The sequence below is a fragment of the Gopherus evgoodei genome, chromosome 4, assembly GCF_007399415.2.
Source record: "Gopherus evgoodei ecotype Sinaloan lineage chromosome 4, rGopEvg1_v1.p, whole genome shotgun sequence".
NCBI classification, from domain to species: Eukaryota; Metazoa; Chordata; order Testudines; family Testudinidae; genus Gopherus; species Gopherus evgoodei.
In genome coordinates this window covers 136,549,225-136,558,818 of record NC_044325.1, presented here as the reverse complement: position 1 = coordinate 136,558,818, position 9,594 = coordinate 136,549,225, and the positions used below count along the sequence as shown (strand labels likewise).

The following is a 9,594-nucleotide window of genomic DNA, read 5'->3' as shown; positions in this document are numbered from 1 at the left end:
GAGCCTCCGTTTTACATCTCTATCACAAGACAGCACCTCCAGCAGCACCGCGTCCCTCAGCACCACATCAGGGCATCACTCAGAACAGACTCAGAGGGAAAGGGGCGAGTAAGTCATCCATACCACTTCCTGCAGCATCCTGGCTATTTCTGAGTGGTTTCCTCTCTAAGCACTCACCTAACCTGCCCCTGCTCGTCTTTGGCAACGTGACATGACAAGGCTTTAGAAGGGACTTGATAAATGCAAGGCTATGAAACTCTTCTGCCTGCAGGACCTCAAGGGAAAGGAGACTTAAATGATCCTTGGAAATCAGTGGGGGATGAGAACTTAGACATGAAGTTATACAGAGTATCTCAAGGCATTTTGCTGCTTCTGCTCCAGGTCATAAACTGAGCCCTCAAAGGGGTCTGGGGAATAGTTTTTCTCTCCCACTACATGAGAAGGCTTGGCACAGTTGGTTGGGTGCAATTATTTGATGCTGGAAGTAGAGATGCTCATCTCTGTTAGAGGCACTTGGTACAAGACACAACCGGGAACAGGTGCCTGGCCCTGCTTCGGGAGGGAATCTCCTAGGTCTACGCACTGCAGCACTGGAACTCACCGAAATCCCCAGCTTCCAACTCCACTAACAGAGTCCTGCAGTGTCCTCTGCACTCAGCGGAAGGTGCAATATTCAGGGTTAGCTGGCCACTTCCAACAGCAAACATGCTGTGCAGTCTGTGGGTCTGTAACAGATAGGAAGGAGGAAAGATATAGATGAAGGAGCTTCAAAAACTCTTCCTGTCCTTTCAGGGCATGACTCAACCAGGCCAGTGGCTGATGTTAAAGGACTATTTATTACGGGGTTATCAATATGAAATCATACCAAACCCAAGACCCTGAAAGCTGCTGATGCCCCCTGTTCAGCTATACAAAGCAGCACAGCCCCACCACTCCTCCGCACTAAAAGAAAAACACACAAGAAGAGGAGGAGGAAAAATGGGCCCCGAGGTGGGAGAGAGAATGGGGCAGAGGCCCAGAGTAAGGGGATGTGCCCAGGAGCACCCATCACTGATCTGTGCCAACAAAAAAAATGGTTGGGAGCTACTGCATTAAACCAACTTCACAATCCTCCTCCTAAGTAGCTATAGGTGTGTCTACACTGCAGTTAGACACTACCAGCTGGCCTGTGCTGGCTGACTCAGGCTTGCGGCTGTTTCACCGCGGTGTAGACATTTGGGCTTAGGCTGCAGCCAAGCTCTGGGACCCTCCCCCCTTTAGGATCCTAGAAACTGGGCTACAGGGTAAGCCTGAATACCTACACTGCAATTGAACCAGTTGGCACAGGCCAGCCGCACGTTTTTAACTGCAGGGTAGACAGACCCCAAGTCAGATCCTTATCTTACAAATAGGGAAACTGAGGCACAGAGCAGTCAAATGACTGGCCCCCAAAGTCACAGTGAGGCAGGACAGAAGCCGAAACAAAACCCACCCATCCCAACTTGCTTTCCCCATGCTTGAACCATCAGACAAGAATCTCCATTTCCCAGTGTGCTTGGGAAAAGCAGTTGATTGCACTAGTGGGAGAAATGTATTCCTGTGCAGAGCACCAGTGTACAGCCCAAGCCACATGTGAGCACGTCCTGGTACATGTGGTGCATAGGGCTTACACTGACTCTCTGAACATGGGTGATTTCCCTGTGTCGAAGCCAGTCATGTACCTACACAAAAGAGGAAAGCATCCCCGTGATGGATTTCTCACCTTATTCCCTAACTCTGGGTTGCGAATGAGAAAGCAGCTTTCCAGGGAGATTGCCTTTGGGAACGCCAGCAAAGAAAAGGCAGGGAAAAGTTCCTGGAGAATCTGAGTTTTATTCAGGGCTTTGTACCTATAAAACATTTAAAAAAAAATCACTTTATGATAATACTTAGAACTTATATAGCCTCTGTCCAATGACAAAGGTCTTCACAAACATTTATCCCCGACATCCGTGAGGTTGGCAGCTACATATTATTATTAATCCCATTTTATAGATGGGGAAACTGAGGCACAGCCAGGTGTAGGCTCTTGCTTCCACAGAGTCATTGTCCGAGTTGGGATTAGAATTTATGATTCCCCAGCTCCTCGGCCTGTGCCCTGGTCACACCATTCCCTTATACAGTGATGCATCTTTGAACAGGAGATCGGATATGATGAGCCGGGGGAAAAAGGCTTCATTCTTCATCAGAGATGTCTAAGGAGTTCCCTTCCCTACGTTCCCTTAGAAAAAGCTGTTCTAAGTCGTTAATCAAATAAAATCATTATCAAAATGGGGAGAATCCACCCTGCACTATTATTAACTATCTATCTGTGTAGAGGTAGCGCCTAGGAGCCGCAGTCCTGGGCCAGGATCCCATTGCGCTAGGTGCTGTACAAACACAGAACAAAAAGTCCACAAGTTCAGAGCTACTGAAACCACACATGTAAGGTTTAGGGTATCCAAGTCTATTCACTAGGCCAGTGAGGACAAGATAGTTTGGCAGAGTGGGGGGTGTTATTTTTAAATCTCTGCCTGGTGGACTAACATGATTAATCCTTCTGTAGCCTGCAGCCAAATCACTCATCATAACATCACTCTTGATCGATAAGGGAACACTGTGTTTTCTGCAAAAAGAATCCCACTAAGCATTAACCAAAGCATAGATGCATCACACCCTTCCCTGAGCTTGCTCACACTCCCTTCCTCTGCCCCTTTCTGAGAAAGGTCCCATGACCTTGGGGGGAGGGATAGTTCAGTGGCTTGAGCATTGGCCTGCTAAACCCAGGGCTGTGAGTTCAATCCTTGAGGGAGTCATTTAGGGATCTGGGGCAAAAATCTGTCCGGGGATTGGTCCTGCTTTGATCAGGGGGATAGACTAGATGACTTCCTGAGGTCCCCTCCAACCCTGATATTCTATGAAGTCTGGATAAGCAGAGTGGAATGGTGTTTGTAAAAGTATGGTATTGCCCCTACATGGGACCCTATCACGCTCCCTCACTGTGTCAAAGCCTTGGACAAGTGTAGCGCTTTAACACAGCTCACAGACATGGTCAACACAAGCTGAGGCCCCCGTCACACTTCAAGACTCCACACAGTTATATCTGGAACATAGATGGTTTCCTTCGGACTGAGATCAGATTATGCCCAAGAAATTGTACCATGCGACCCAAGTTCAGCCTGATCTTTACTGTGAGGAACAGCACACAGAGTCCCAGGATGCAGCATTCCACATTGAGGCCAGCAGTCTCCATGGACTGCATTTCCATTAGGAGCAATGGTGGGCTAAATTCTGCTCCTATCTTGTCTCTGCCAATCAGGTGCAACCCTCAGGCTTCTGAGAAGTCATCAATACGTTTCTGAACTCGGCAAAGCTTGGGCACCCCTGGAAAAGGGTGGCATACAATTTCCATGTGTTTTCTCTCAACTCACCATGGGAAGGCAAATGGAAACATCTGTCTTGGAAGGCAGCGCCAGAGTTCAGCTGAATTCTCTTCTATTGTGATCTCTGTCAATTCCGGGTACTGGGACTGAAAATGCTTCAGTTCATCATAAGACAGATGCTGCCCTGTCTTAATAACAGCAAAAGAGAAAGATCAGCAGCATTAACCTGGCCTATTTTCTCTCCCATTTCCACTTCCGGCCATCACATCAAACAGGCGCGGCCATCTCGGCTTTGCATTTTAACAGGAAGAGCAATTAACCATTGGAACAATTCACCTAGGGATGTGGTGGGATCTCAATCACTTTAAGTCTTCAAGACTGGATGTCTTTCTATAAGAGCTGCTGTAGCTTAAACAGAAATGATGGGCTTAATGCAGATAACATGGGGAGTGGTTCTCTGATCTGTTTTATGCAGGTGGTTAGACTATATGATCACAACCCTCCCTTCTGGCATTAAAAACATATGCATTACCTTGATTAAGAGGGGCTGAGGCCTCTGGAGGTTTTCTGATAATTGTCCTAGGTCAGTCACTACCTGGAGGCTTTGAATGGCAGCGCAGCAAGAGCAGTTGGCAGGAATCTCAGAACCATTCTGCCTGCAATCTAGTCCCCACCAGTCATGGCACTCTGGAGGAAAAAGAAACATCAAGCTTTATATCGAGATGAGTCAAATGGAAAGGTAACGGAATCCAGATTATAAACTCGTTATCTCTAAACCCAACACAAAGTATTGTCAGGTTACTGATGGCATCTAAGGTTTATTAGCTATTAAGAATAATTAATCGGGCAAGCTTTGTTGGAGTAATCAATGTTGCTTTTAATAGACTCTTTTTCCTCTGGTGTTAGAAAAGGCAGTGAATTGATGTTTTTGGAGACAGGGTCCTGGGGCTGTGCATGGAAGAGCTTTATGGAAATTTCCATTTGTCTGTAAAAGTGTGAGGCACGCGGGCTAGGTTATGCCATTACTACAGAAGTTTTGAGGAAATCTGATGGGCCTTTATTATTGTGTGACTAAACTGAAACAAATCCACAAAGAAAATGTTTGGATTGCTCTTCCGTTTAAAAGACATCCAGAAGACAAAACTAAGTCGCCAGGTTTAAAATGTCCTTACTGGTGTCATTACCACCACCTTAGACTATCAAAATCTTTCGCTTTTCACAACCTCAGCTGCCTATTTGCTTTTTACCTGGCACTCAGCTTGGGCAGGTGCCACTTGTGTCCCTAAGCCAGTTTCAATTATACAGTAGCACAGTGCCGCTAGGACTTGGTTGCGGGGCTTGCAAGGGAATGGTTTGGATTTAAACAAGATAGACACTCTGCTGAAATGTATTCTTTTAAATCATCAACATTTTTATTTCTATCTGGTTATGTAATTTTTTTTTAAAAAGATCAATTTGGGTGCTGAACTCTTAGTCAATCCCTGCCAGAAAGGAGTCTGAGTTATGGGGATGATCCAAGCTACTTTGGATGGATAAACGGGCACAGAAGAGGTAATGACTGACCACAATGTTCAGGGGTCCACATATGTAAATTGTAGGATCAGGGTCTCTGCTGGTAAAAGCTACGGTCCTGATTATACAATCTGATCTGTACAGGGAGACCCTTATTTATACCTTCATGGAGTCCCAGTGAAGTCAACAGCACTCCATGTGGGTGCAGGGGATGGCCCACACACCTCAGATTGCAGGAGCAGGCAGGGCTGAGTTAAAGCAAAACAGAGCCCTACACACAGCTCACATGGTACCCCATAGACCTGCTCCCAGCCTGTGGCCCTGACCCCTCCTTGGGGTGCTAGCACATTTCAGAGAGAAGCCAAATGGAGCCAGTCTCTTGGAGCTATTGTTTCATGCCACCTGCAGACTCAGACAGACATTAGTAACACTCAGATCACATTTTCAAGTCTTTCTTTGCATCCAAGAGGGCTGGAAACATTTGTAACCAACGCTGAGATTCTCATCTCATGTAATTCCAGCAGCTGAGATCCCAGGTATGGGCTTACAGTGCCTACGCTTTAATCCGGACATGCCATAAGGGCCTTTAAGCTGTGATTTTCCAAGTCACCTGGAGGGTTGGGATGGCCAGGAACTGGATACCCAACTCCTTCAGATGGCTTTGAAGCTCATAGCCTAAGTGTTTCTACTGAACATGCAACCAAACAATTGGAGACTTTCTTAATACTAAAATCAATAAAAATAAGCAGCTCCCAAATGTGAATGAACATTGGAGTTATTACATGTAACAGGTTATATCTGGTGGGCATCATACGATGAGAAAGCATTAGATGTATTTCCCCTACCTTAGCTCCTCTCCTTGCCAACAGTCAAGGAGGTTTAAGGTTCATTGAGGGATAACAATATGGGAGGGTTATTTGGAACGATTTTATTTATTTTTTTTAATTCATGCAGGTCCCAGGCTTCAATTCTTTATTTTGTGGGAATCTGTAAGGCTTGAATAGTGCATTTCACATATTACTGCTGATATATGGACTAAGAAGGATCAGGATAGAATTCATGTTTCTCACTGGAAAACACACAATTTTTGGTTAAAAAGATATGAAAGTGTAACATTTTTATTCCCAGCAAAAGGTCAATTCCACCCCTCCACATGCATGATATTTTAACAGACAGAAGAAGCAGCCACTTCAATGGGCTGTTCCCATCCTCCCAGCTTACAAAAGAGAAAAGGAAAATCTTTGTTTTGTCAGCAGTAGGGAGTGTGAATTTAAAAACCCATCTGGTCGCTGATGGGAAACAAAGACCTGAACGATCTCATCGGAGTAACTGCGGTCGCCATTAGTATGGGCAGAGAATAATAAAACGTATCTTGGGACTAGACAACGGCAATTCACAATAAAGCAAGGTACATTAAAATAATCTGTTTATTTTGAATGCCTCTAAACACTGTCCGAGGGTGTTGTAGCCAATCGGTCTGCTGAAATTCTATACGAGATGAGAGCGCAGTAGCCTGCATGATTGTATGTTAATCAGCTCTCCAGTCCAGAGCCCAATTTCTCTTTTGAATTAGCACGGGATATTTGCATTCTCAGTTGCCCGACTGAAGAGGTTATTTATTTTTGCCATGAATAAGCCATCTAGAAAGCATTCGAGATGTATTCCCAGTGCTGCCAGTGGGGCTGGGTTGGTTTGTTTTTAATTAATCTTTTAGATTTATCGTTGAGGGTGTTAGTCTGCGCATCAGAATGCATGTGACCTGCATGAGAAGTGTGACTGGAGAGGAGGGCCAGGCCTTGCTAAGAAAGGAGGGAGTGATGAAAGGCTCGTAGACTGCATGTAGAAAGGAGGACAACACGCCTGTAAGAGCACACAAGGGATTGGAGCAGGCACTTCACAAAATATTTGTTCTCCATTTCGATTAGACGCCTACATTCCTTTCAGATTATGACTCTGTCCAGCCACCCTGGGGGATCATTGGGGTTTTAAGTGAAGCACACTGGGTGTGTGATCTGTTTGTAGATTTAACAGAATGCACCTTCATACAAAAAGGACAGACTGTTACCATAGGGCTGCGATTATATCAAGCTCCATTGCAAACTTAAAGCTGCATGTGTGCGTAATTATTCCCGGGACGAGTGGGAGTGGCTGCTGTATTGATATGTCCTACTACACATATACCTTGCAGAGGCAATGGTCTAGCTGCAACTACCCTTCCCTCCTCTGCTGTATTTTATACAGCGCACTCGCTTTTCACAGGAAGGCAACTGCTGTGCGGTAACCACAGCCTATCATGCTGACCAATATTGCCTCATTCTCACATCACTCTCTCCTGCCTGCATGTGGTATCCACCACCTGTCTTGTCTTAAACTTAGGTCTCCAGGGCACCGACTGTCTTTTTGTTCTGTAATTGTACAGCACCTAGCGCAACAGGGCTCTTATATGCTACTGCTAATGCAAACACACAGATGCAGTAACAACTTCTTTTTGAATGTTACTGTAATTAATGTAAGAGGGATTTTGGGTCAACATTTCCATGATAGAACAAGTAGTTCAAATTATAATCAGTTTAAATGACCGCCCCACCCTCTTTTACATTTCCACAAAATATCTCAGTATCTGGCCCTCTCCTCACCAAGGAATGCAACGGTCTTTAAACCGGCAGATGCACATGAATGCCGAAGCCAATAAGGGCTTGTGTGCAACACAGCTGGACTTGAAACTAAAAGGTTCTTAACAAGCTTGGGCACTGCTCCTGCAATTGGATCTGTCCGAGTCCACCCTCGTGCCTGTGTAGAACCCCAATGAAGTCAACGGCGACCCACTCACACGGAAAGAGTGAGGCCTCAGTACCAACTTGTTCTCCTTAGTCAAGGCACCGTGTTGTGGTTTAACATCAGTCAACAGCAGCAGGCTGAGACAAGGCCAGAAATCTAGTTCAGGGACCCTGTAAAGTTCTGTAGCGCCATGATGCGGAGAGCTAGGGGCAGTCCCTGACTCTGCTGAAAATGTTATGCTTGTGGAAGCAAAGGCAGCTTAGAGCTCAGATACTTAAGCGCTTCAGAATGCAACGTTTTATGTGTATCAAAACTTTTAAAGAGCTGACAGTTCACTGGCTAACCTCAGAGCCAGTTGGCCTCTACAAGCTTCCACAAGGGCCACAAAGCACCCAAGACTCAGAAAAGCTCCTTTAGGCAAACTACTGGCAGTTTATTAGGTGGACCGAAGATGAGTTCTCTGCATCAGAAAGCCTGCTTCAAAGGCAATGGGAAAAGGCCCAGTGACTTCAATGGGCTTTAGATCAGGTCCCAGCTTTTTTGCAGTCACTATTCTAGATGCTGCCTTTAGAGAAAGGGACGGCCACCATCATTCATGCTTAATGGAAAAAAGCTCCCTGCACCAAGCAGACACAGCAGTGAGACAGTCAAGCAAAGAAGCCTCCCAACCTGATTTCAGACACATTTTCTTCTGGGTTTCCTGCCTCCTCTCTCTGAATAAGTCCTAGGAAGTCTTAAACAGTAATAGCACTAAACCCACCTGATCTTGGTTCCACAGGAGTCTTTTCATTGATTTCAATGTGCTTTGGATCAGGCCCTTAAAGAGTGCTGGTCTATATGCTGGGTCTGTGTGCTTAATTTTTGTTTTTCCTTCTAAGTCTATTGTGCTGGTCAGTTTTCAATAACCACCACCCAATGCTGCAGCTTCCTCACAGGATGTGAGCTGCATTGTCAGACAGTACCAGAGCAGTGGAAATCTGGGTGGGTTGACAAATAAGCATCAGAGATCTAGGTTCCAAATCAGCTGTGGAATAAGCGTGACTAATTTTAACCCAAGACTACTCAAAGGTGAATTCAGGCTTCAGGTGGACCCCTACAAGCATGGCAAAATGACTCATCTATTCTGTTGCTTTGAGAGCCAGGGGATGATTTATCTATTCAGATTTTAGGTGCACTAGATGCGATTGAAATGGACATCTGCTGATCCTTCCATAACAACATCTGCGTACTGCTATACAGCTGCTTAAACCACAGGCCTTTCAAAATGGCTTTAATGAGACCCCTGCACAATGGGGAATATTTTGAACAGTCCAACAAATTTCTGAGAGGGTCTCCAATTTCTGATGATTGCCTGAGACCCAAGAACTCCTTACTCCCATTTGCAGGCCTATTTCACAAGTACTTTTATGGACGTCAATGGGAGACATAACAAGAAAGAGGGTCTATTTCCCTAGACTAAGGCCAAAAGAGCCATTATGGTCATCTAGTGTGTCCCCCTGCAGAGGATTTTTAATTCCTGCACTGAGCCCAATAACTTGCCGCTGAGCTAGAACAGATCCTTGGGGAAGGCATCTGATCTTGATTTAAAGACTGCAAGGGATGAAGACTCCAACTGCATCCCTAATTATTCCAATGGTCAATTGCCCTCACTGTTACACATGCACTCCATGTTTCCAGTTGCTTCAACTTTCAGCCCGGGAGCTTATGTCATGTCATTTTCTGCTAGTTTAAAAAGCCCTTCTGGAAGTAGGGATGTGCAGAACGGAGCCCTTAACCTAAAAGTAAAGTCTTTGTTCTAAATGAACCACTACTGCCATGACAGCAAAAGAATATGTGGCCAAAGTCACAGAAACCTGTCTTCATGCCTATGACCAGAATCCTTTATCTGGACAAAATACAGAGTTAAAAAACAGCTTCATTAAAT

General features: G+C 45.3%; 1 protein-coding gene across 4 annotated transcripts in view; it reads right to left on the bottom strand.

Moving 5' to 3' along the window:
- C4H6orf89 (chromosome 4 C6orf89 homolog) overlaps window positions 1-9,594 on the bottom strand; it is a 31,896-nt gene that overhangs the window by 5,525 nt on the left and 16,777 nt on the right. For all 4 annotated transcript variants that reach the window (XM_030561235.1, XM_030561233.1, XM_030561234.1 and 1 more), the window contains exons 4-7: window positions 3,913-4,067; window positions 3,429-3,568; window positions 1,742-1,868; window positions 602-725 (exon numbers count right to left, since the gene is read on the bottom strand). In XM_030561235.1, coding sequence (XP_030417095.1) covers window positions 602-725; window positions 1,742-1,868; window positions 3,429-3,568; window positions 3,913-4,067 — 546 coding nt within the window. The remainder of the gene's footprint in view (window positions 1-601; window positions 726-1,741; window positions 1,869-3,428; window positions 3,569-3,912; window positions 4,068-9,594) is intronic.